General features: G+C 40.3%; 1 protein-coding gene across 1 annotated transcript in view; it reads left to right on the top strand.

The window, feature by feature from the left end:
- Positions 1 to 5,552: 5,552 nt before the first annotated feature.
- The window catches only part of GFRA1 (GDNF family receptor alpha 1), a 142,577-nt gene continuing 125,418 nt past the window's right edge, over positions 5,553 to 22,711 (top strand). Inside the window, exons 1-3 of the mRNA XM_032190739.1 lie at positions 5,553 to 5,991; positions 7,058 to 7,360; positions 8,644 to 8,727. Coding sequence (XP_032046630.1) covers positions 5,952 to 5,991; positions 7,058 to 7,360; positions 8,644 to 8,727 — 427 coding nt within the window. The 5' untranslated portion in view covers positions 5,553 to 5,951. The remainder of the gene's footprint in view (positions 5,992 to 7,057; positions 7,361 to 8,643; positions 8,728 to 22,711) is intronic.

The following is a 22,711-nucleotide window of genomic DNA, read 5'->3' as shown; positions in this document are numbered from 1 at the left end:
TTTGTGTTTTCATCTTTTATATTTCTGCTTCACTTCTTGACATCAAGTTCCTTTGCTGACTGCTGTATTCTCTTGTGCTGTGGAATTTAGCACATTGCTGTAGAAGCATGAATCACCTCTCCCACTTTAGCATGAATTGCCTCTACGAACAGCTAGGGGGCTGTATTATTCCACTTTTAAAGCAATAAGACATAAATCGAGGGATACAACTATCATCAGTCCCTCCTAACAACTTTTTCCTTACCAGTTCAAGCAAACATCAATGCCTATACCCGTATATCAGTATTTAAAGTTTAATGAAATCAATTCGTATGTGGTATGGAGCTCCACAAGTGCCTGGCAACAGTTTTGTTCATATTTTCAACTTTTAAGGGTAAATGAATTTGGCTAGGTGCACGTTTTGTCCTCTTTCTTAACTGCAAGCTCTCTGAATTGCACTGTAGTGTTTTAGTACTTATGCATCTGTTCTACTGAAGTCAAAACCAGGTCACATATTAGATATGATTTCGCTCAGGATTTTTTATTTTTATTTTTCTGGGTGGTCTGACACTACACAAACACAACCTCTGGTGAGGACAGGGAAGCAAGAGATTATGAAAACTTTCTGGCCAAGAACAGCTGTGTGAATTCATTACCAGTTCAGATTAAAGGTGTTTTTGTTGTTGGTGTTGTTTTTGTCCATTTTTAAATGTTTTTCTGGTGCAACTGGGAGCTTTATTTTCTTATCCTTTTGCGTGAATTAGGTCACTCAGTAATTTGGATTGCACTTCCACATGGTTTTTATTTGATTACTGTGTGAATGCTCATTGTTTACTTTGCTGTTGTTTTATGTTTTTCCTGATACTTACTGAAAGCTGTAAACCCAAATAAATGACAAGTTCAGTAAAAACTCAATCTTGCTTTTGTGCTGCAAAAGCCCATTCAAGGCTTCATAAGCCCCTCAAAATTGATTTTTGGAGCACTGTTATTTAATCTGTCCTTTAGAAAACTTTAATGCCTTGAGCAAATCCTTTTTGCCTTATTCCCACCATTAGATGCTTTGACTTCATGGTAAGCAGATATATGTAAGACAAAAAGAGATGCAGTGCAGATTCTTCCCCCAGTCCCTAGTAATTCTCTAACTTTTCCACCCTCCCTTTCTCATTATGAAATAAAACCTCCTGTGTAAACACTACCGCTTGTGCTCTCATGGCACCCAGCCTTATTCCCATCAGTCGCTTGCTCTCCCCCACCTGCTATAGCTGACTCATTAATTCAGCTTCAGCTTTGCTTCACCTTTTCCTTCCCCAAAGAATTACATGTAAAGTTTATGGCACTGTTCTTATTTCAGCATACTGTGTCTCTACATACCCGCTGGGCCCACAGATAATACTGCGCAACTTTCCTCTGGCTCAGTGGCTCCAACTTCAGTATTTTCTTGCAGGGTTGAGTCTTTAAAAGGAGGTCTGTGGCAGAGGTGGTGGAGGGAATTAACTGGCTAGCTGTGGTCCAGTCAATGTATTAATTCGACCTTTTTGTCAGCTTACCATTACATTGTCATCTGAACTGCAGCCAGCCAGAACAACCTAACGCAGTGCTCCAATGCCGCAGCTTTTGCATATGGGACTAGCTGCAAAACAACATCAACTAGCATTTGAGTCAGCTTTTCTTCCGTGTGACACCCTTCTGAGAGTTTGCTGTCAACCTTTAATTTACATGCAAATGAGGAGGCAGAAGGAAATCCAGTATGATTGAATACAGAAAAAAACAGTATTCTGACTTCACACGTCTTGTATGACTGGCCTAAAGTACCATATGGCCCTGACTAGCGATGGGGAGTGATGCTGTTCCTGTATTCAGTGCAGTTAGGTGCAGCCTGTAAGTGGCAAGAAGCTGCAATCTGCCCATAGTTCTTGGCTTTGGAAATACAAACAAAAAATCAAAAAACAACAGCAACAAAAAACAACCCCAAAAAACAGGCTTTGAATCTTTTTTTTTTTTTTTTTTTTCCCCCACAGAATCTCTAACAGCAAATAACCCTTCCTTCCTCATTACCATGCCTTTTCTTTATTAAAAGTTTTCAGTTAATGAACACCAGCTAATGTAGAACAGAGAACCAAGAGTCTAAAATTATGTAAGACCTGAAGAAATAGCAGTTATTGCTGGCAGTAAGTAGCTCAGGAAGTTAGTTCTGTCTTCCACATTACTTATATTGTAATGGCATTTAAACAATAATTCAGCAGTGATTATGTTGTCATCTGTCTTGTAATGAAATGTTTGTCCCTAGCAGCTGTACCTTATATTTCTTATGTTATATTCATTGTTCTGGAACTTTTTAACAAAAATCAATCATTAGAATAGAAAACTAGCTTAAATATCTTTACAATGTTCACATTAAGGAATTAAATTAAACAAACAAACAAACAAAAAAAACTTTTACTGAAGAGCCTCATGGCTTGGGTGGTTGTCACATACAAATAGTAAGGTGGACCATGGTTTGACCAAAATCAACAGCAAAGCACCCATGGACTTAGTTTTACCCTAGAGGAGGTAAAAGGCAAGTGGAAAAGAACATGAAAAGAGCATAGGGTTTATGACTCTAGCCACAGAGTGGGCTAGAGGTTTTCAATGAAAAAGTGGCAGATATGTCAGCTGATGATTTTTCTCAAGATGAGGGAAGGGATCTTGCTCATAAATAAATTACTTCATTGTTTGTTCTTCTTGCTATCTTAAATGTAGAAATAGTGGGTGGCCATACTGCAGACTTCAGCTCCCTGGTGAGTCAGTTGTCTTGCTTGCCTGTAGGGGATAATTGTTTGAAATAAAATTAATAAAAGCTCCAGATAAAACTAGTGCTATCGATTAACATTATTGTTGACATCCTCCACTGAGGATAAACAAAGTCTAGCTAATTACTGAATTTACAGATCGGGCTGAGTACTACTGCTATAACCTGTCTAGAATTAGCTCAGTGAAGTCACCACTGAAGCAGGAGTGACTTCTGGCAGCGGGTGAGGTGAGCAGTGAAGGTCTGGTGTTCTGCAGTGGTGGGTGATCCAGTTTGGGGTATTTTCAGGCTGGGACCTTTGTAAATTCTCAAAACCCCTGAAAATGGTTTGTAGCTATGATTTGCAGGAGTGTATACATAAGATATATGTATACAATGGCACTTGAAATTTGCTGCATACCTCAAGTGTTGATGGGACGGGAGTCCAAAACGCAAGTGATAAGGTGGGTTCAGCTACCCAAAACCACAGTGATCTTCTACAAAGAGAGCAAAGTACTTGTGTTGTCTCACTGCTGTCAGGGTCTCAGTATTAGTTTAGGCATAAATGGAAAGGATGGCATCTGGAGACTAATGAATACTGGACATAAATTGACAAAAACCATAACAAATTCCATCTCCAAAAGAAAAATAAAATAGTAATTTCTGCCATGGTACAATTGTTCTCATGATATGCAATAAGCTTTCTCATGCCTCTAGTCCTGATCAAAAAAAAAAAAAAAAAAAAGGCAGTGGTTGGACATTGAGCAAGTGTATGTAGCATGGACTTTCTCCTTGGATTTTGTTTTTAGAACATAGTTGTGTTTTAAAACTTTTTTGGATTAAGAAATTTTAACCTTTTTTAACTTTGAATGCTAGTTTTTCAGTGATAAACCAAAGACTGGCAAGAGGAGTGTTTAGTGACAATCTTCAGCATTTTGGATGCATGCTTTTCCAGATGTCTTGTTATTTCTGAACTGCCAGTAACATTTTTATTTTTAACACTTTTAAAACACGATTTCAATTTCACTGTAATAGTAAACACCCCACAAAAGCTGTGTTTTATAACAGCAAAAGTCACTATTAATGCAGAGCTGTGCAGTGTGTTGGTTTTATATACCAAATAATATTGCGTGTATGTGTTTACATATGTATGTATTCAGAACATTAATGCATGAATGGTTTTGCAAATAGTGGTCTGGATTTCAGTTTTACTTTTGCTTGCCTTGCTCTGGTATGAATGTTGTAACTATTCCTGACTTACACCTCTAAATTATAGGTGAATTAACCTACCTGTTTATTAGACATACAAATAGCTTCTACATTAAGCTCTACCAAATAACTTGTATAACTTTGCGTGCCATAAAGATGTTAAAATTACCAGTGAAGAAGTAATCATCTCTGTACCTCACTTCAATTTGCACTGAAGTGTTCGGAAAGGCCAGCTTGTTGCATTGCTTATATAGCAGCTACTTCAAAAGCTGAGACTGACTTCTATCAACAGTGCCATCACCAATTTAGCACCTTCTGGTTATCTTTGAACACTCCAAAAATCTGGCCATTGTCTGTTTCTCTTTGATGGTATCCTTGTACATGCAGCAGATAACAGATTTTTTTTTTTTTCCCCCCACTATGGATAGCATATGTCCCCTCATACTAAACAACCAAAACACAGAGGGTTGTGACTTGGTCAGTTGCAACCTGAGATCAGGACTGTGACTTCTTGGGGAGAATCAGTACTCTGGACAGGTTCATCTGTCTGTTTTTCATAGAAATACAGCTCTGCCTGTTAAGAGAAAGTGGCAGGAGTGGAAGACCAGAAAAAAAACAGAGCTTCCACCCAGCAAGGTTCTGTGCCTGGTGTATTTTCTGTCTACCCCAGCATATGCTAGGCTTTTAAGGAAGTGTTTCTGAAGTACCTGACAACAGTCTAGCTCCATCTGCCACTCAGTTTTCTCTGTAAAAGTGGCCAGCCTGATCATCTCCCTTCTCAGAAGGAGAGGCAGGTTCCTTCGGGCAGCATGTGTCGCGAGGAGAAGCGCATTCCCCAAGTCAAACGGGCCAAACAGCTTGCTCGCCAAATTGCCAAGTACAGCGCAGGCTGATCCTTTTCAAGGAGAAAACATTTGGCTGCAGCCAAAACCCAAGAACACCTGAATCGAATTTTCCGCGTTTGAAAGCGAGGAGGTCCGGGCACCGGCGCTATTTTCGGCTTTGGGGGCAGCCCCACACGGTAGCAGCTGCGGGGAAGCCACCCCAGGCGCAGCATTAGGGCCACCTGCCACGAAGCGGGGACGTGAGGGGGCGCTGCCCCCTCCGGGAGCCGGCTGAGGGCTGATGTCCCCCGGGGGGGGCTCCCCGGGGCCGGGCTGAGGGGATAAGGAGCGGCGGCCACCCCGGGGCCGGCAGGGGGAGGTCGCCGCCGCCGGGCCCCTGTGGAGGCGTGGGCAGGAGGGAAGCCGGGCATCGCCCTGCCCCTAACTCACTCGCTCGGTGGTGGCTTCTCCTCAGAAACCCACCCGGGTCGCCCCCTGCCCGCCCGGCTTCCTCGGGCAAAGTTTCTCGGAGGTGGCGGCGCCGCACCTGCCCCTGCCAAAGAAGCCCCAGCCCCGGCGGCGGAGGAGGCGAGGGGTGGCACCGCCGGCAGGCGAATAAATAAAGTTGCGGGTTTGGGGAGGGGACGAGCACCCTGGGGAGCCTTCGGCGGGGCTGTCAGCGGCTCGCCCCGGGTCTCGTTGTCCCCCCCACCCCCGCCCCGTGCACGCCCGGTCCCTCCCCGGGAAGAGGCGCTGCCCACCCGAGGAGGCGCCCGGCGCCGGTGCCCCGCTGCCGCTGCTCACTCGCACACAGCCACAGCCGGGCGTGCACTTCTCGGCGCCCCCGCTAAGTCAGCCCTGGTGTTTTCAGGTTGCTCAGACCTGAAACCTAAGGAGAAAAAAAAAAAAAAAAAAAAAAAGAATTAAAGGCAAAAAGCTCAGCCGCTCAGCTTTTGCGTCGCTGCTCCCGCCGCCGGGGGTGGGAGTGGTGAAGAGGAGAGAGGTGGTTTTCTATTTTTTTTTATTATTATTATTTTTTTTTTAACCTCCCTCGATTTCAATGGATGTGAACTTGGAGTCTTTGGACCTCGGCGGTTTTGGAATATCTACCCTCTGATCCTTTTTGTTGTGGCACAGCAGCTCGTTTGGGGAAACCATCCGAAGACAGCAAGATGTTTCTCGCTCTCTTGTACTTCGCGTTGCCCTTAGTGGGTAAGTTGCCGGGGTCTGATTTCTTTCTGTACATCGCTTCATAAAGCAAGGCATGGGGTTTATGGCATCGGATGCCTGATGGTTGCCAGCTTATTGTTTAGGCAGCACAGTGAAGTTTCCAGTAGTTTTTTATGGCTCTGCTGCACATCACTTAGCCCAGTCTACGTTTCGGGCTTCAGGAGGTTGTACACTTAGGTACTTGCCTGTGTAGCCTCCTGTTAAATTGGGCTCTCACAAGTTATGGGAAAACTTTTCATTTTAATAAGATAAGGCTGCTTAGGGGGTGAGGAGGGTGATCTGAGCCGGCTGAAGGATCACATCTTCACCTGGAGCTGGCAACCTGCCCGACTGCGAGAGGTTTGCAGCCCTGGCTGGCTCCCTTTCCACAGGAGGTGTTTGCCTTTCCGTCCGTGTGTCTGAGGGAGTGTGACGGGGGCACGATGGAGAGGAGAGAGTTAATGCAATTTGCTTTGTTCTCCCGCAAAAGCATCATACGTGGAGAGAAATGGAAGGGGGGAGAATCATAAATCCCCCTTTTAAGATATGTGTAGAATAAGCAAAACTGTGTACAGCCTTTAAAAAGTGACTGACGCAAAAAAAAAGGAGGCTAATATCAATCAGCGAGGATACTTATCTCTCCGAGCGGGTTGTTCGTGGATGTAATTGAAATTACAGCAAAGCTGTTGTGGAAAGTGAGGCTGAGTGTTTAACCCCTCAGTTAAGCACGGGAGCGGGGAGGTTATTTGTTTCTCCAAAGTGGATCCAAGGAATAATGAACGCTCGTTGTGTCAGGCACGTTAACCCCTCTGGGTTTTTATTCCATTTCGCGTTCTCTCATAAACCAACCGGCAGGGTCAAAACCTCCACTTTCTGTGTGTTCCCACTTCAGTGGATCTGCCTAAGACTGTGAAAGCCCCAGGTGGTTTCCGAAACCACCCTGAGGTTTGCAAGGTGCCGCCTGCGGCGAGGAGGTGCCTTGTGCTTCCCGGATGCCTGCCCGGGAGCCCTGGTTAGATTGGCCACATCCCTCAAAGAGAGTTTGTTGGTTTGTGTTTCCTCTTTCTAGATGTACTTTTGTCCGCAGAAGTGAGCGGGCTGCCTGGAGGGGACCGCCTGGACTGCGTGAAAGCCAGCGATCAATGTCTGAAGGAGCAGAGCTGTAGTACTAAATACAGGACACTGAGGCAGTGTGTAGCTGGCAAAGAGAGCAACTTCAGCCGGGCGACAGGCCTGGAGGCGAAGGACGAATGCAGAAGCGCCATGGAGGCTCTCAAGCAGAAATCTCTGTACAACTGCCGCTGTAAGAGGGGCATGAAGAAGGAGAAAAACTGCCTGCGCATTTACTGGAGCATGTACCAGAGCTTACAGGGTATGTTGCAAAACACAGAAACATTACACTCCCCCTAATGCAGTGTGATTTCGCAGCCCCTCGCGTCAGCTAGCTGCTGCCACTGAGACTAAACTGAGGTTCTGACCTCGTAATTCATATTGTGCTCTTCAGCTGCAAACTGAGGACCTTTCATCCGACTCAAGAACAGCTGCTGCTCCGTCTCCTGTTGTTGGGAAATCCACAATGAGGGTTTCCTCCAGGGGACCCAGCTGACCTTTCTAAACCAGAGTCAAACGATAAGGGCATTAGCAAGTGCAAAAGCTACAAAAACAGTCATTTGGAGACATTTTCCTAATAATTCAAGTCCTTAATTAGGACTCACCTAACAAGATCACAGGACACTGAAACTGATTTCTTAGCTCTTTGCTGACAGTTAAATGTAATATGAAGAGGAGCATTGTTTTAAGGAAAAGTTTTTGTTTCCAGTATACTCTAGCAATAATCCCTGGGCAAACAGAGGCAGAAAAAAGATCTGTGCTTCCTAGACCAGGAAGTGCCACTTAAAAGGGATATGACAGTGACTGACTTGCAACTTCTGTTTTCATTGATGCCATTGGCAAACTTTCCATAGTCTGTTGAGAACAGTCAGGTCCTTGGGAGAGATCTGTCATTTTTTTTTTGGCCCTGCTTTTCTCTAGCCCTGGAGTTGAAGATGCAGTCTTTCATTTCCATGTGGTCCCCATTAAACTTTTTTTTCTGTACCTACTTTTGCATTCTTCTGTGGAAGCCATCCCTTTCTGTTCATTTATTCAGGCATCAACTGGAACATTTTAATGAGTCAATATCTATTTGTGTTCTAACTTTCATAATAAATTGCATTACTCTTGAGCATTTTCTGCATCATAACTAAGTTTCCCTTCCAACAGCATCTTGCTAGGAATGTTTTATTCCAAAGATGTTAGTTTTTTGGCTGCCACCTGGGCTGCTCCTCTACATAAGAACTGTGCTGCTAATGTGAGCGAATGGGAAACATCCCTGCTACAGCTTCTCTCATGTTTGCATGTTGAGATGGGACAGTCTGGGTGATGTCAGACTGTTACTGCAAATTATGACCTTATTCACAGAGGAAGGAGAGAAAAGAACAAGTGACAGGGATAAACAACTTGCTTCTTTCACGTGTTTATAGAGAAATAGCCACACAAGCGGATTAAAGCAGAGTACCTTTTCCAGTTACAGAGTAATTTTATTTGAAAGTAAAAGTAAACACAAAATCTTAGCCTGAATTCTTGTATAAAAAAATTTAAAATATTTTTTGCCTTTAGGAAATGACTTGCTTGAAGATTCCCCCTATGAACCAGTTAACAGCAGACTATCAGACATATTCAGGCTAGCACCAATTGTATCAGGTAAGCAGACTTAAAATTCTTTAGCTGAAACATGCTTTTAATCTGCTGCTGCTATGGAACTTTCGTAGCTTGTGGAGCACAACCCTCTTAAGTAGAATGTTAATGACTTTTTGGATTTAATAAGTTCATGATAGAGTTGCACAGAGCAAAATACTAACTGGTTTTTAAATAATAAGTAAAACTGAAGGAGTTCTTGGCAGGATGGCAATTTGTATTCTTCTTGAGTCATTCTTGACAATAAATGCTAAATTTTCCTGTAGGTGGCAATCTGATTCCCCATGTTCCTAATTTCCTTTTTGGGAATGTGGTCAGTGCAAGTTACCTCCCATTGACATTCAAGAGAAACGGAAGACAATCTTTCAAATGTTTCTATAAGGGAATGCTTCATAGTTTCACACAGGTTGTTTTTATTATTAATTTCAAATTAAGGCTTGTCATATTTTCTGGAACTGCTGTCTGTTTAAGGAGCCAATTTACAACTTTTTTCTTTTTCCAGTTTTTCTCTTAATTTTTGCTGGTACTTTGTGCATATCTTTCAGAACTTACTTGTAGTAATTAGACTATGTTGCTCAATAATTAAATTACGCTGCTTGTTTTTATCAGATTAAGTTTCACTAATTTAGGATCATATTGAAACAATGAATTTGTGGCATTGATGGGGTTTACAGGTCAGAATTCATATTCTTTTTCATAATTTCAGGAAGTCTTATGAAGCTGCAGTACATACTCAGGACTTCTGTTTGTTTAGTTTCATAAAACAAAACAATGCAGAGCGTAACGTGTGTGTCTGATTGTGTTAAAGCTGTAGTTAACTGACATGCTACAGATAAGCATTAGTAGGTTGCTCTTCAAAAGAAGGGAGAAAAAAAAATGCCAGAGAGAGTGGCTTGACCAATTTTGAGCAGTACTTACACTTGTTAGGACCTTAAGTCTCATTAAAAGCCAGGGGGATGTAGGTTGTTAAGCATTTAATGGTACAGATTTTCAAAGGCATATAGACATATAAAATGTAGATAACTGCCCATTGGGATTTTCAGAAGGGCTAAGTGATTTAAATAGGTGTTAGATGCCCAGACGATTTTAAAAATTCTAAGTGCTTAATGCATCTTTAGGTGTCTTAATGCCTTTGAAAATCAGACCTTCAGTCACTTTTCAAGATGTGGCTTCAGATACAAATCACATACATCCTTTGAAAGGATAATCTGAGTTTGGTGAGCAACTCTGTTGCAGAAATAGAGAGCAAAGATTAATTTCTGAAGAATTTTCATTTATTTATTTATTAAAACCAACAACAAGCAACTGAATACAAAATCAATGTAGAGGAGTTCTGGGCTGTTTTCTTAAAGTTTATGGTCAGCCTGCCAAGGGTCAAATTCCAACCAACCTTTGCAGTGCTATGATCTCTGTGGAAATACCCTATGTACGCTCTGACTCTTCATTATACTTCAGATTGCATATTTATTTACAAATTATCTTAGAACTGCAACAAGTTTTTCTACTTATATAGTGTGACAATAAAATATGATATATTTGCCAACAAGTGATGTCCTTCCTGCCATTGCCACTTGGAATGCTGGTGGGCTAGTTAGGACACATTCACTGTTAGTGGTGCACCACAAATTCCTGTTTGCTTTGATGGAAGTTTCAGTCTTACAACAATTGGAGGCATAGATTCACACGGAACAACAAACAAACGTTTTAATAAAGAGGAAAAGCAGCATTATTTGGAAGTATTGCAATCTTTAAGAGAAATACTAGCAAAAGTTACTTTACTTATCATCATGGTTACTACTGCATGTACCATTCTTCAGAGGTGCCAAGTCTTCAAGCTTTTCAGGACTCTTTGCATACCCCAAACAGCAGAACTTTGTAAGATTTTTATGTCCTGATTTTTTTTTATTTTTTTTTTTAAAGATAGAAAAAGTGTACAAGCGGTATTGGCAGTAGTGTCATAACTGCTGATCTGCTAATACGATAATATATTCTTACAAATGTTGCTGCAGTGTTAACTCTCATGAAAGTTACCTGGGTGCAATTAAAAGCAGGGATTAACCCATGGTTCTCATTTAGGTTATTTTATGGTACTGTATGACTTGGTATATATCAAGCCTACTGCTTCTGCTGTTTTTTTTTATTATTAGTTTTTTGAAACAGTGTAGAAAATCACAGTAATCATCTTTTGTGGTACATGGGGGCAGGGGGAGATGTTTGGCTAACAGGATTATTTTGTGTTTTATATAAGTCTTTTGGAGCACACCTAAGTCTAAGAAATGGAGGACAGTTTTAAAAAGAGGTTAAAGTTGGCCTGATTCTGTGCTGCAAGATGTTCAAAATTACATCCTTTACTTAAACAGAACACCATATTCTTATTCCTTCAAGCATCAATATGTTGACTTAAAACAAAATTCAGGAATATATTGCTAACCCTGTTACTAATTTGTAGTTTCACTCCATTTCACATTAACATAATATGAACAAATGATGTGGTTGTGCAATTAAAATGAAGCTTTGTATTATATTTGTAAGTGGCCCGCGTTGCACTGGCACTAGTGGTTTAATTCATCTAGAACTATAAAGAAAAGGTAAGTGTTCTATGTAAAATTTAAATCAATGTCCAACAACATAGAAAATAAAAATCTAAACCCACAAAATTACTTACCATAGTGCTAGTTAAGCACAGGGTATCATATATCTAGATACTATAGCAAGCATGCATTTTGTATTTGACTCTACTAAATTTTCAGGGCAAGTGTAATGTAAAAAATGATGACTAAAATAGGAATGTGATTTCAGTGTTTGGTTTACTTGTGAAAATGTGTTCTGTGTATTCAGGAGCTTGACCTTCCTTCCTTTCTGTCTATGCTTTAAGTTCAGAATTCAGCTCCTCCTCTGAAGTTAGTCCTGACACTTCACATTGCGAAATCCAGGACTGTAATTCTTCCCAGTACAGAGCTGTCTTATTTTTTGGTTTGCCATATATATGTCTGATTTTTCTTTAGAAATACCATGTCTGATGTGGAGCTTCTGCTTCAAGGTTGTGAATTCCATGCTAGTAGGCAGCCCTTGGAATTACTGAAGACCTGTGTGTGTGTTTCAGAGAGTAGCAGATTTGGGTTACTTACTGTGATGTAAAGCTTAAACAACCATTTTTGCTTAAACCTTAACAGCTTCTGAGAGGTGAAAACATTTTAAGGCTATTGACTTACATCACAACTACAGTAAATGCAAAATCTGTTGATTTGATTTTAAGAGTTGAGTTTCACACCAAAGTAAGCATAGACGCTTGAATTAGTTTGTCACTTGTTAAAGCTATCTACAGCTTTTTACTACTTTGGGAACGGCTTGCCTCTTGAATTTGTATTTTATTTGACCATCATGACTGAAAGATACCTTACTATTTTAATATCAACTGATACAGGGTAGTGATCATCTATGTGGCATATTAAGGAAATATCTTACATTAAAACTCTAGCTTCATGTATCTGTAGAAATACTTACAAAATAAATGTTTCTGAAATGTCTCATTTATTTCAGCACTAAAGCCAAATAAAAAGCCTTAAGCTATGGCTGTGAAGTGGTGTGAACCAAATACATAATGTTAAAAAGAACTGAATATTTAGATCAACATATTTAGGATGACATATGCATATGGATTCATTTTTAAGTTACCTAGTTAATCACAGGTTTATTATCCAAATTTTCAGCTATGTACCACTTCTTCTTTATTTTACATCTGCTATGTTAAAAATAATCTTAAATAACATGCAACAAAAATCAGGGTTTCTTAAACATGGAAGTTTTGCTGGTAATCTGTGGTTGGTTACATGCTTAGTGTGTGGTTGGTTACATGCTTAGTGTGTGGTTGGTTACATGCTTAGTATAGTAAGTTGTTTTTGCAAAGTGCGTGTTGTGTCAGCAACAAATGAGAGAGAAACTGGCTCATATGACTGTATTTCAAAAAGGAGATTTTCCTGATTCTGCTTTTCTTGTAAGAGGCTGTTTGCTCTTCAAAGACTTTGAATCTCTCATTGCAGATAGTATTTGGGAGCTTAAATTTTTTAAAAAAGGGTATACTCTATACTTACAATGGTAAATTTGTTAATTAAAAGGAGAGTTCAGTAGACAGCACAACAAATGGGGCTTCTTACAGGAGGGTGCAATTCCTCATTGGAGTGATGTGAGGAGCACAGCAGATGAAGGTAGTGGCGTACTGAGTAAGCTAGAAGTATGAATGAAAACAATAATTGTCAGTAAGGTGGCCCTTTATTGCATTTAAAAAGTTGAGACTATAAAAAAGTCAGCAGTGATGGAATTTTCATTCCATGTGTGTGCTGGTGGTGTTTAAATTAGACAATTTTATGTATGGTCTTTCTGTGGGATACTTAAGGATTTCATGGAGATGGAGATGGGTCTCCCTGTAGGATCTCTGTGTAGTTCAGAAGAAAGGAGTGGGTTAGTAGTTTCCCCTCATCTGAGCTATTGGAAGTCTTGTAGGCATCCTGTATTACTGGAGTTCACCAGTGAGAAAGTGGGTGCTGGGAAAGAATGAACTCCAGTATGCAAAACATTTCCTTCAGGTCCTCCCCATTGCTTTATCCTTCCCAGGCTGGGGTGCAGGCATCACAGAGAGTGGGTTGCAAGTGTTTCCTTTGGAAAAGTTACTATGAGCAAAGGCAGGGGAGGAAGACTAGGGTATTTCAAAATGGATTTGCAGGATCCAGAGAAACAGAGCTTCCTTGTCCATGTGCTTAAAGCTCTTCAGGATTCATTGTGCCCATCCTTTCTCTTTCTACTACTTCTGTAAAGCGCAGGGTACACAATGAGAAAACACCGTGTCATAGTGTGTTAATATTGTCCAGGCCTTCCTAATCCTCAAATTCTTTTAACCAAGAGTTGACTATATTTCCCCATCCATTATAACAATTCTTGTGCTAACGTAAGAGCTGTGCCCTACTAAGTAAGAGTAACCTGCTGCTACTTAGTAAACCACTTTTCTTTTATAGAATCCAGATATACATCTATTATTTTTATTTATATTTATTATTTATGTTACAGTCTCTGTCCTAGTGAAAAGATTCACTGCTTTTTCCTTTTGGAGTTTGTGGCATGTGAATTAGTGGCTTCTGCAATGAGTAAATATGGTATGACATCCCCAATTCCTGCAGCCTGAGGCCTCTAATCCTGAGTCTGTTCCTAAATCTATGTGTATTTCAAATACTATGTATTTTTCTAATTTAACATGTTCTTTAGACATTGTTGTAAGAATATTTGCAGTGCCACATTTCTACAAGGGCAATTTAATTTGCAAACTACTAAATATGTTGATTTCTCTTGATTGTTTACAATGCTCTTCTATTAGCTCTTCCCTCTTATATTGTTGCATTTTTTTTTTTAATTTCAGAAAAAATATATTTCATGTTACTTACCTTGCACATTCACCCAATTTCATAAACAATAAACCAGATCCTATTAAGTTAATAGGAGTCTTGCAATCTGATTCTGTTCCCACTGAAGTAAGCATAACACATCAAAATCTTTTTATTTGATTACAATGTATTCTGTTTCCTGTGGTAATTTTTGGGCTTAGTTCTGGTTTTCTGACGTGCGGTTGAGGCTTTTGAAACAGAAAAGTAAAAACATATTGTTAATTTTGCCTACACTAGAATGTCTGATGCATAGCTATATTTTCCTTTCTCAGATATTATGTATTAATCAGAATAATAGTTTTTGGACTGATACTTAATATGATTGTTACAATTGTAAATCTGGAGTAACGCTCCAGTGAGAATTTGTGTCCCTTTGCATGTTTCAAGAAACAAACAAACAAACCCGGGCATCTATTTTAGCTGCATTTAACAAAATGAAAATAGTTTGACAAAAATAAATCTAATAGGAGCATGTACAATGTTTGTGTTCTTTGACATTTCTGTCTGCAGATTTTCTTTGCAGAGACAACTAGGCTGGCTTCCAGTCAGATAACAAGTTATCAAGGCTGAATAGATACTAGTTGCTGATTTCCATTTCTGCCATTTCCATAATCAGATTGGACTTCACACAAAAGAGTGTCACTTTGGTGACTGTTGGCTTGCAGGAGCTCTTTGAATTTCCTGTTTTCTGCATTTCTTGAAGCTAGATCTGATTATGAGAGGGGAATTAAGTACCTTGCTGGAGTAACTGATTGACTATCTTATAAAGGCAGTGCATACACACTTTAACTTCAGCAGGAACATGAACAGGCCTTGAAACACCACGTAAGAATACGTAAATATTCACAGCTTAGTCCATATTTCTTGCCTTGGTGAGATAATTGGAACCTTTTTTATAATATCTTTGAAGATTTGTTAGAAGAAAATTTCTATCCTCTTTAGCTTGGCACAGTTCTGAGCAAATGCAGAGTTGCTTTTCCCAGTAGTCTAGGCAGGGCTTGTCAACCCATTTCAACATGGGAATGGGATGAAATCCATTCCATGGAAGGAGGAAGCATCTGGTGATACAACACAGAGTATTTCTGCATGAATATTCAACATCTCCTTGAATGCTAGGAGCAAGAGAGATTATGTAGGAGACTTGAAGGAAACTCCAAGGAGAGCAGTATTCTCCTGAAGCCTGAAAGGAAAGTGATGGGAGATAGCTGGTTGAATAAGCATGGCCTGGCATTCTGCTTTTTGCATATAGTACGTACAGTGAAGCACATCTTTGTCTCAAGTAGCCTCTTTGGAGAGCGGAATTGCCATTCCTTTAGTCTGTATCTTTGCAGGAAAGCCTCAATTATAGTGTGGTGAACCAGGTATCAAACGAAGATGTGCACATGCTTTTGAGCAGCAAATTGTGTATCCTGCTGTTTCTAATCATAGGCCAGCCTTATGGTTTGTATAAGTACCACACTACTTCTTAGGAAGTGGGAGCAAAGGTGCGCAGGTATCTGCTGATATCCCAGCGATATTGGTGGAATTACTTGGAGAGATGGGGTGCTCATTCCTGAGGAGGGAAGCAGGGTCTGGTCACCCATGGGGAGGGAGGCATCCATTTCAAGGAGCTGGCAGGAGCAGTCATGGGCTGTGGGGGGGACAAAACAACTCACCAAGAAGTTCACATTCTTGTCAGGTATCCTCAAACTGGTGTGTTGCAGGGATAAGCAGTTGGACGCAGCAGTCTCTTTAGCAGTTGAAGGCATGACATGGTGAGAGCAAGAGAAAAAGCCTGTGTTTCCTCTGACGTAGGTCTATGGCAGCACAAGGATGCTGCAGTGGTGCAGGTACCAGGAGGACTGGTGCAGCAGGGATGGTGAGGCATCTGTCTATAGCAGTCTTCCTCAGGGGGCTTGTCAGTAAGCCGCATCCCCTCGTGAAATGCAGAGAACAGTGCCAAAAAGAGCAGCATCCTGCAGCTCGCCATCTCTTGATGGCACAGCAAGGTGCAGCTCCTGGCAGGTGATTTGCAGTCTGGCTCTTAACATTTTAAAATATTTTAGAACTTTACTTTTATAGCCCTATTTGTGTTTGATTCTCAAGGATAGCTTTGGCAGCGTTGGAAAAGCCAGTGGTATCTGTCAGGAGTTGACAGTATGCTAAAAAACACTGAGAGTAAAATGCCTGTATGTGATGAAAAGAAATACGAATTTCTGAGTTGCAAGGCAGAACTTATTTGTGATAAGCATCATACATTTCTTATTTTAAGCTGTACATTGTATTATTTTAACCTTGGAAAGGAATGTGTTTACAGGTTTGATTTTGCAAGTGTGGCTATTTTTGTTGATGAAGCCAATTCTGTAATTATTTTATATTAGTGTTTCGGTATTATTTTGACATGATTGCATTTTCATTGGGTGAAACTAATGCAACAGTGCTATTGATGTAGTTAGGGCATTAACACAATTAAGTTATTTTCTGGATAGTTCTTTAGTTACTGTGATGCTTTGATGACAATTTTTGTGTCAGGCTATTGTCCTGTGCAATCTGCACTCAGCCGAAAATTTAACATGAGAGATGCATGACACAGTCTAATGGCATAGAGATAGCTCTTCCTGCATAGAAATTCACAGAAATGATGGGTTGTAAAGAGAGTTGAAGATATCAAACAATTTGAGTAGGAACCCATAAATAAAGATGAATTTCTGCATTCACTGGTTATATGATTTTATCACTGTCTGGTGTCCATAAAATACATCTTCCCATTAAAGTTTTGTCATGCAGCTGATGAGGTTCAAAAGTGTTAAAAGCTTCCACTTCCCTCCTTTTAAATTCTGCACCCTAAATTCAGTATTAAAACTCAGTTCAGCAAAACCTGTTCCTTCCTTTCCCTTTTTTATGACAGGCTCCTCCACGCTCTCCTGCCTGCTGGCTTCTCCTGGTGGCCCTTCTCTGCCCCCACTCTGCTCTCCCCTTCTCCGTGCTCCGGCGCCTCCCTGTCCTCCACTGTCCCGTGCCTCTGCTGATGCGTCGCCTCCTCTCCTTCTTGAGAGCTGCCCTATAACTCTGCTTTTTTTTCCTAGCGTTCTCCAAGCTGTTCTCACCCTCCATATAAAGAGTTTGAAATGTGGTCTAATAAAAGAAATTGTTCCTGAGTAATGGAGCTAATAAAGCCCGGTTTCCTATAAATTCAAGTCCTCAATCTCCTCTCTGCCCCCTGCTCTCTGCACAGACACAGCTCCTATTTTCTGTCTCTGTGCTGTGCTCTTTCCAAGATGCTTCCTCATCACTTCGCTTGTCCTTAATTCTGCCCTACCTTGCTGGTCTCTATGGGGCAGCATGTGTTGCAGCTGGCTGGATGTTAGGCACGTGGCTATAATACATGTGGGTTGGCACCTTCTTCTTTTTGGAGACGGAGAAATACCTGCCTTTTCCTCAGCAGGCGGGTCCACTTGAGTCAGTCTCCTCCATCCAAACCTGCGTTTTTTCATCACATTTGTAAGAAGTTCCCGTTCTATGTCAAACGTGGCCAAGCATGTCCTGTGGGTTAAAAGGTTGCTGAGAACATCAGGGGTATGGAGATGAGAGAGGAGACTGATACTCAACTTACCTATGTTTCCTTGAAAAACTAAGATTAAAAAAAATGGGTACGATTCCTGTCATATCACAAAGCATTAGACTGTGACATATCCCATCTTATTCTAGTCTCATAAAACATCTACTGTGTTGTGCAAGTGATATAAATAAACATGCAATGGACTTGGAACACACAGACAATTAAGTACAGTCGATGGCTGACAGTTGTACCGGATAATTGAGCATCTCAGGATTCTTAAAATGGAAAATAATTCATGCATTTAGGTTAGTTGGCATGAAGATTATTTACTCAGATTCAGAAATAAAACAAGAAAGTAAGATCGTGTCCAAAAGCTGTTATGTGTGAACACATACATCACATTTAATTATTTGAGTAATGCTGTATCATATTTACAAATGACATCACATTTCTTGGAGTCATCTTCTTTTCCAGATGGAATATGGTCATAAAGAAAATCAAGAAAGATGATACCTTTTGCTGGTAGTTTTAAGGAATTATGTCCAAATACCCGGACTTCCCCAGGCTTGCCACTTGCAAATAGAGTGGAATCTATTCTGCACAGCAGTGACTTTGCATTAATGAACGCTTAAGCAGCAGATTAAAATGTCTGTTTAAAAAATAGGTTAGGATTATATAATAGCACAAGTCTGGGATAGTAATAGCAGCGAAGATAATTTTATTGAGCAGATTAAGCGCAATTAGTTCTCAACTACAGAATGTCTAAATACAATGCCAAATCAAAGCCCAGTCCCTGCAGCTTTACTTGCTTTCCTTCACACCTACAGGATCTGCACCTGATGGCAAAGTAAATGATCATTTTTATTGTTCATTTTGTATTGCCATGGGAGTGTAATTCATGTTATCCATTAGGACACAGGCAAACAAGTCTTCGCCACACGCACCATCATGAAATGAGACATGATTGAAGACAGCAAGGTGTCTGCACTACTTGAAATGCTTTTATAAATTGATAAATTTGCTTGTCAGATTTCTTTAAAGGATTGCATAGATAACGCCTGCTATAGCCTTATATGAAAAGTTACGAGAATTACAGTTTTATCATAAACCCATAATTATTTCCCTCATAAGCTATTTGCTTAATTTTAGTCTCCTAAATAGTGAAAGGGAGACAAAAACTTGCAGTGGTTGATAACACTTATGACCTGATGAAGTAAACTGCTTTGATCCTCTGAGAGGTCAAACTGTGTGTGTGCTTCTAAGCAAACATTCCCCAAGGCTGCTGATGCGTGAGATGTCTCTTCCCATTGCCAAATGTCCCACCTTCACAACAGAAAATTAAAGGAGACTTGTAAAGAAATGTGGTGTGTTAGCGTATTTGATCTTGTGTATAAATTGGTGAGAGATTTGTTGGATGCAGGGTGTTGTTTTCTTTTTTTGCACTACATAGGGATATCCACACGGCTCTTGTGGTTTGAGTAGAAAGTGAATGCATTAATATTGCTGCATTAATGTTTAGGTAGAAAGGCATACCATGTTGTTGTTTTTTTCATTCAATACATAGAGAGTAATTTGACTTGAAGCTTCATTTAGCTCTTTAATACATTTCTGTTGTATAGCTAAACATATCTTATCTTCACGCCCTTCACCTTTCCCTAAGAGCTGTGGGAAGATTAAAGTGCATACACGAGAATAAGTTTAGAATTAACCAATTTTGAGGAAAATGCTACCATATGCCTTAGTTATCCATGAAATGGTATTGTGTTTTTGTCCCTACAACATGCCTGGTCTGGCAGAGCTGAGTAAAACAACCCTCTGCTGGAGTAGGGCTCTAGTACTCCTAGAAATGAGAAGGTAGGTAGCTCATTTTTCACTCCCCACTCAATCCTTGTCTTCCTTGCGGAAGCTGCCAACAAAGGCGCCAATTACAGTGATGATTTCTGTAGCTCACGTATCTGTCCTGTAACATGCCCCCTTCCCCCAGTCTCACTCCGTGTAGTTCACCGTATGAATGCAGTATAAATACTTTTGGTCATTACCCTCTTGCACTGTGTTTGAACTAGCGACTAAAAGGTGAGGTTGTCAATATATTAGGGACATCATTAATGGCATAACCACAGCCATAAATGGTGAATAATTGTGACAGCTTAGCTTTATTTATTTATTTCTTATTACAAAATGTGTTGGTATCTCCAGGCATCTTTTAAACTGTACAGATACTTCTGAAAACAGACTTAGTGACATCCACTGTGAGCAGCTGCTCTGCAGTGTTCTTAATTATCTACTTTAAATTATTCACTTTAGATAGAATGGTTGTACTTGTGAAGGTGTCATCTTTAGGGCTTAGGTATGGCATTCCTGTGCAGTGATTACAGAGTCTGAGGCTAGCTTTCACCTATGCTAATTGCAGGTAAGCTTACAAATTCCTCAGATTATTAAAATGAGAGTTAACTCCTTCCTGTTGCTTTCAGTCAAGGATTTAAATGTTGCAAACTTTGGTTTCTGCTCTAAAGAGAAAAGGTCAGCATAAAAATATTACAAATATCAATACTTTGCATAACTAAGAAAATGAGCAGTGTTCTTCCTTTGTTCCTTACAAAATTGTATTTGTAGCACTGCAACTGTATGTAGAGCTTTTTCCTCATTATTTTAAATTATTCTCGTGATTTAAATATTTATGTAATCCTACACAGACATAGTAAAACCAAAACCGTGTCTAAAAGATAATCAATAAGTGACTGTACCTATGATACTAACAGGAGGCAAAATAAATCGATTTCATAAATAGCAGTGTTTTCTCTAAAGTTGCTCTTGGTAGGATGTTCAGAAAAAATCACGGATTTCTGTCATGCAGGCAGTGTGCCATATCTGGTCTAGACTGTGAGGAAGAAAAGTAATTTACAAGCTACAGGAAGAACTATTTTGTCCCTCAAAGAATAAAATAGAGCAAACGGTTAGCTCCCCTTAAAATTAATGTGCGCTAATTGAAGGGCTCAGGACAGCTCTGTAAAAATTGGCGTTCAGGCTTGTAGAATATGTAAAGTGACTAGTTTCTGTCTTTAGCCAGAATGAGAAGTATAATAAATGATCATGGACCCAGACTGGGTTGAAAAGAGCTACTTCCCACTGCAGCTATCAGAATGGGAGACATGTAAAGTGCTTATAACAGATAGCTGCTGTATCTCCATAGCAAGCTGTACTTCCTCTGTGGCAAAGAGTGTCACTGATAGATTAGGGTGACAATTCATAATGTTCCTGAGAGTGAGCGCTACGTGTTGAACAAGATCAGAGGCTCAAGGAGCATGTCTTGGAGAATTAAGGTTTATTACTTAGCCGTCTGTGTAGTTTTCAGAATTTAAAAGGATTTACAATATTTGAAATATGTTTAAACTCAGAAAATACTGGTATTTCAGAGTAATACTTTGCAAATCATATTTTCCTCAGATCTCAGTTGTGTGCAGTGTCTGATTTGGGGTATTACCTTTTTGTTGTGTGACTTGGCAGAGTAGCAGAGAAGTATTGTTCAGTTCTAGAAATTCCTGTGCGTATTTGGAATGATTTTGTAGAGTTCAGAACAGGAAAGCTAGAAAGGTTTTTTTTGAATGTCTTAACTTCTCAGATGTTTATTATTTTGGACTATTTATTTTTTAAAGAGTGGCAAAGGTCTTAAAACACATCTCTAAATCCACCTGCAGCTGTTCAGCAGCAGGGTTTTGGCCAGCTGCCAGGACCAGTGTATAACGGATATTAGGGCAGAGGCGAAGGTTTCTTTGAGGTATTTTTACCACTGGGGGCCTCCTGCTGTTCACATTTCTTCTGTACCGTGTGGAGCAGCTCGGGTTTGGTTTCCACGATGGAGTTCACGCGCAGGGTGGACGGGCTGCTGGGGCTGCGGGAGGTGCAGCCAGCGTAGGTGTCGTGGAGAGTCGTGATAATTTTTATTGGCAAATGCATTATTTACCTAGTTCCCGTTGTAACACCCAGCTGTTAAACTAGACTGGTTCTCTTCACATCTGGTGCTAGCATGAGAAGCTGTGTGGTTTGTAGAAGATGTGGCTGAGTTCATTTTTCTGACAGTTTTATCCCTAGCCTTTTTAAGGCTTGAGCGAGGAGGTGCTGGCAGGACGTTAGTTTTTTTCATATTAAATGTAAAGGCTGAGTTAACGTGTATTTGGCAAACACAAGCACTTTGAGGTCAGGACACTTAGGATGTAGCTTTTTCTCTTTTGTACAATTCATTTTTGTCACAGCCTTGAAATTATATTCGAACATTCCTTTTCCAGTATATGATAGAAATTAATGGTTTATCAGTATCAAACGTCACCTTTGCTGATGCACTTAAAATCTGAGTAATACATATATGAAAGGAAGAGTTAAGGTACAAATGCATCTCTAATTACGGGCCTGTCCAACTGAAAAGTTTCTTTTCATAAATCATTCAAGAAGAGGTTTACTGAAAGGAAGGCTAGGAGCCTCGTTCTTGTAAACTTCCAGAACTTGCCCCCAAAATAGCTCTTTTCCATTGAAAAGAAAAAAGTGTTTATCCTAATTTCCTGGCTGTACTTTAGATGGGTCATTCTGTGACAGCGTATTTTTCTTCCTGGTAGGAGTTTTCAAAACCTTTACAGGTGGTATGAGAAGACCACTGACTTTTGCCATAGTGCTTTTTAGGAAGGACTGCAGAGAAGGGATGTGTTCGTATCCGTTCATACAGCTGAACAGCAGCTGGCAGCTTGTAAAGACCCAAAGCTTCCGGCCTGTAATGCGGTACGGTGTCCTTATACCACAGGATATTTAGGTCAGCATGTTTTTAAAGACATCTAGAAAAGGGAAAGCCAAATATTTTTGAGGCGGTATTTGTTGCGGTTGGATTGCAAGCTCCGTCACAGTTCATTTCGTTGCGCTATTTCTTCTGTCTGTAGTTGTAGCATCACAGCCAAGTGAGTTCAAAGGTGTTAGTTTGTTGGAAACAGAAGTCCCTAACCTCACCTCTAGCTTTCAGAGCCTATTTAATTTATTA

This window comes from Aythya fuligula, chromosome 7, assembly GCF_009819795.1.
Source record: "Aythya fuligula isolate bAytFul2 chromosome 7, bAytFul2.pri, whole genome shotgun sequence".
In the NCBI taxonomy this organism is placed as follows: domain Eukaryota; kingdom Metazoa; phylum Chordata; class Aves; order Anseriformes; family Anatidae; genus Aythya; species Aythya fuligula.
The sequence above is the reverse complement of the archived record's forward strand: the minus strand, read 5'-3'. Positions and strand labels throughout refer to the sequence as shown.